This window comes from Crocodylus porosus, unplaced genomic scaffold (genome assembly GCF_001723895.1).
Source record: "Crocodylus porosus isolate Cpor-Errol unplaced genomic scaffold, CroPor_comp1, whole genome shotgun sequence".
Taxonomy (NCBI): Eukaryota; Metazoa; Chordata; order Crocodylia; family Crocodylidae; genus Crocodylus; species Crocodylus porosus.
Genome location: NW_017728947.1, coordinates 47,713,349 through 47,716,546, shown reverse-complemented (window position 1 = coordinate 47,716,546; position 3,198 = coordinate 47,713,349). Strand labels below are relative to the sequence as shown.

The 3,198-nt window shown below is 40.7% G+C and overlaps 1 protein-coding gene across 6 annotated transcripts in view; it reads left to right on the top strand.

Moving 5' to 3' along the window:
• DCAF5 (DDB1 and CUL4 associated factor 5) overlaps positions 1-2,986 on the top strand; it is a 100,773-nt gene extending 97,787 nt beyond the window's left edge. For 3 of the 6 annotated variants that reach the window (XM_019551735.1, XM_019551739.1, XM_019551741.1), the window contains 2 exons: positions 274-2,118; positions 2,189-2,986. In XM_019551735.1, coding sequence (XP_019407280.1) covers positions 274-2,088 — 1,815 coding nt within the window. In that variant the 3' untranslated portion in view covers positions 2,089-2,118; positions 2,189-2,986. Of the gene's footprint in view, positions 1-273; positions 2,121-2,156 lie in introns of all 6 variants that reach the window. The other 3 variants (XM_019551736.1, XM_019551737.1, XM_019551738.1) reach the window with 3 other exon arrangements.
• Positions 2,987-3,198: the final 212 nt, after the last annotated feature.

The window sequence follows — 3,198 nt, the reverse complement described above, 5'->3', positions numbered from 1 at the left end:
ACTCAAAATAATATGTAATACTTGCTGGGAAAATGGCTAAACCTAAAGCATGATCTTTTAGATTATCTAGGTTGCTTCAGATGGGATTGATTCTAACGGGCCAAAGAGATTGGATTAGATGACCTCGTGATGTCCCTGCCAGTCCTACTTTTCTGTGATTTTTTTTTTTTTTTTTATATGGCAGCTATAATATTTGTATTACTATTCTGTTTTTAAAACAATATATTTAAAATTATGTTTGTATTATAAGCAACTCATTTTTTCTTCTTACAGATCTGGAGTCCTTATAAACAGCCTGACTGCACTGGAGATCTGGATGGCAGAATTGAGGATGATTCACGGTGCCTCTACACTCATGAAGAGTACATTAGTCTTGTGTTGAACAGTGGCAGTGGCTTGTCTCATGATTATGCCAACCAGTCAGTCCAGGAAGATCCACGGATGATGGCTTTCTTTGATTCACTGGTACGCCGGGAGATTGAGGGCTGGAGTTCTGACTCGGATAGCGACCTCAGCGAAAGCACCATCTTGCAGCTCCATGCTGGAGTAAGTGAACGCTCTGCTTATAGTGAATCGGAATCTTCTGCTTCACTACATCACACCCCACCACATATGGCAGAAGAATCGGATGAAACGGCCTATAACTTAGGAGCCTTAAGATCAACAGAATCTCCATCAGCCAGAGAAGATGTGGCTTCTCGTCAGCAGAGGCTGTCTGCACTTAGAAGGTATCAGGACAAACGTCTCCTGGCCCTTTCCAATGAGTCTGATTCTGATGAAAATACCTGTGAGGCAGAACTGGACACAGACCTTTTTCCACGGCCAAGGTCTCCAAGTCCTGAAGAGAATGAATCTAGCAGTTCCAGCAGCAGTAGCAGTTCAGAGGGTGAAGAGGAATTGAAAGAACGGCGTACATTGGTACGTCAACGTAATGCAATGAGACGCCGACAGAAAATACAAAAGGAAGAGAGGACTAACACAAATACAGAAAATGTGAACACCTACATAGGTGAGGATATCTATGATTACCCACAGATCAAAGTGGATGACCTTTCCTCTTCTCCAACCTCCTCACCTGAAAGGAGTTCCATTAAAAAGGAAGTTCCCAAAGAAAGGGCCTCTCCTTGTTCAGACAGTGAGTCTGTAGAAAGAAAGATTTACAAAGCTTACAGATGGCTTCATTATTCTTATATATCCTATTCAGCTGGTAAAGATGGTGAATCTTCCCATGGAGATGGGGAGAATGATGAAGGAAAGCCAGGAACTAGTGGAAGAAACAGTGCACCACCTACACTAAATAAAGAAGAGGCTAGTAATTTGAGTTCACTAGTTCCTCAAGGTTCCCAAGGTCTCTCTGAGAGCCAAAGCAAAGAAACTTTAAAAGAATGTGGTTTGGTAGAAAATTCTAGTAATGGTCAAGGTCATGAATTCGACAATCAGTGGCAGATGGAAACTCAAGAAAGCACGTCCCAAGACACCAGCAGTGGGTCTGTAGAACATTCTTTTGAGACTAAAAAGCTCAATGGAAAAGCCATCTGCAAAGGGCTAAATAGTCTTGCTGAAGAGCCATGCAACCAAACTGCAGGACTTGTGGAACAGAAAAACAGCCAGAACTGTCAACCAGCATCAAGCCATCACTCGCTGGTCACTTCCAAGGATTTGTTTTCCATTGCTACCGTCTGTAGTGGATCTGGTAATTGCTCCAGAAACCAGACTGATGACAGTGAGGAAAGAAATCTTGAGACCTCCTGTGTAAACCACAGTAATGGCCACCTACATCCTCGCCCTTCATGCTTCAACAATGGACAGAGCTTTGGAGAGCAGGAGATAGTGACCCAAGGACTACAATTGTACTCAAATGTTGATAAGGTCACCCTTGCACAGGCAGATGTGACTTTTCACAAAGACTGTTGCTTGTCTGAAATGGCCTCCAACAATTATGGTGTAAGCACGAAAGAGGATATTGCTGACTTGCATCTGGCAGATAGTGAGAACTCTCAAGCTTTAGGAGGACTGAAAAGGCACAGAGCGGAGTTTGAAGACACGGATTCAGAGAATTCTTCCTCAGAAAAGAAGCTAAAAACATGATAAATGCAAACACTTGTTTAGCTCCTCTCTCTTCCCCCCCCCCCAACAGACACACATGCACACACAGACTCTGTCTCTCTCTCCCTCTGTCTCTCTCTCCCTCTGTCTCTCTCTCCCTCTGTCTCTCACACTTTCATCAAGAAAAGAAAAAAGTGTTTAAGGTTTGTGAAGATTGGATCTGAAATGTTGCGTTTTCTGATTCCCCATTCCATTCTTCTGTGAGTCTATTTTAGATTGCCTTTTGGCTTGTGCTGTATTAAAAAAAAAAAAAAATCCAACCAACTCCTTTACTAATGAGACTGAGTGTAGTGTACCCATACAAGGTTCTGTTAAAGTAAATCCTTATTAAGATGGTTGTCTTCTTGTGTGAATGTGTATCATTTGTTCAGCCATCTAGTTAGCATGGCTATTGTAAATTTTAATTATTCTGGTGAAAATGACTTTTTTCCTATAGACACTCATTACATGTTACAGGCTGTAGGCTCTACATGTCTCATAAAGAATGACTGCTGAATTAGATGACGCTGGTGGTGTTTTGGGGTGTGTTCTTTGAAAAGAGCCCTGTGGTCCTTTATTCTTCAGAAAGTAAAGAAGTGTGGCTCTTTACGTTTTTGAAATTTTACTTTAGTTGTTTATGTATGTGGAGATGCTTCATAAAGTTCTTAATTTGATATACTTCAATGAAGTAATTTTTAATACTAACACAAAAGCTGTAGGAAATAAGCCTCTTCCCAAGATCATTTTTAAGCTGTTCCCATAATAACTTGCCTTTCTTTAAAAAATATTTAATACAATAGCATCATTATACTGAAGTATTGGTATTTGTTTGGCATTAGAAGTGTGTAATGACATAGACCCTTCACCAGCTAAGGGCCATTAGAAGTGTGGCACTGAAAAATACACTTGTATGTACTTAATGTGTATTGGTTCATTGTCCCTAGGACATGACCTTCGAATTCAGGAGATATATAGAAAACTTAATGCCCTCTATGTGCGTGCTGATGAGAGGCTGTCATTTATAGAAAGAAGATTAGGAGGAGAGAAGGGTATCTAATACAGCTAAGCAGCAGAACTAGAAAAATTGAAAAGCAGCATCAAAAATGGTTTTAT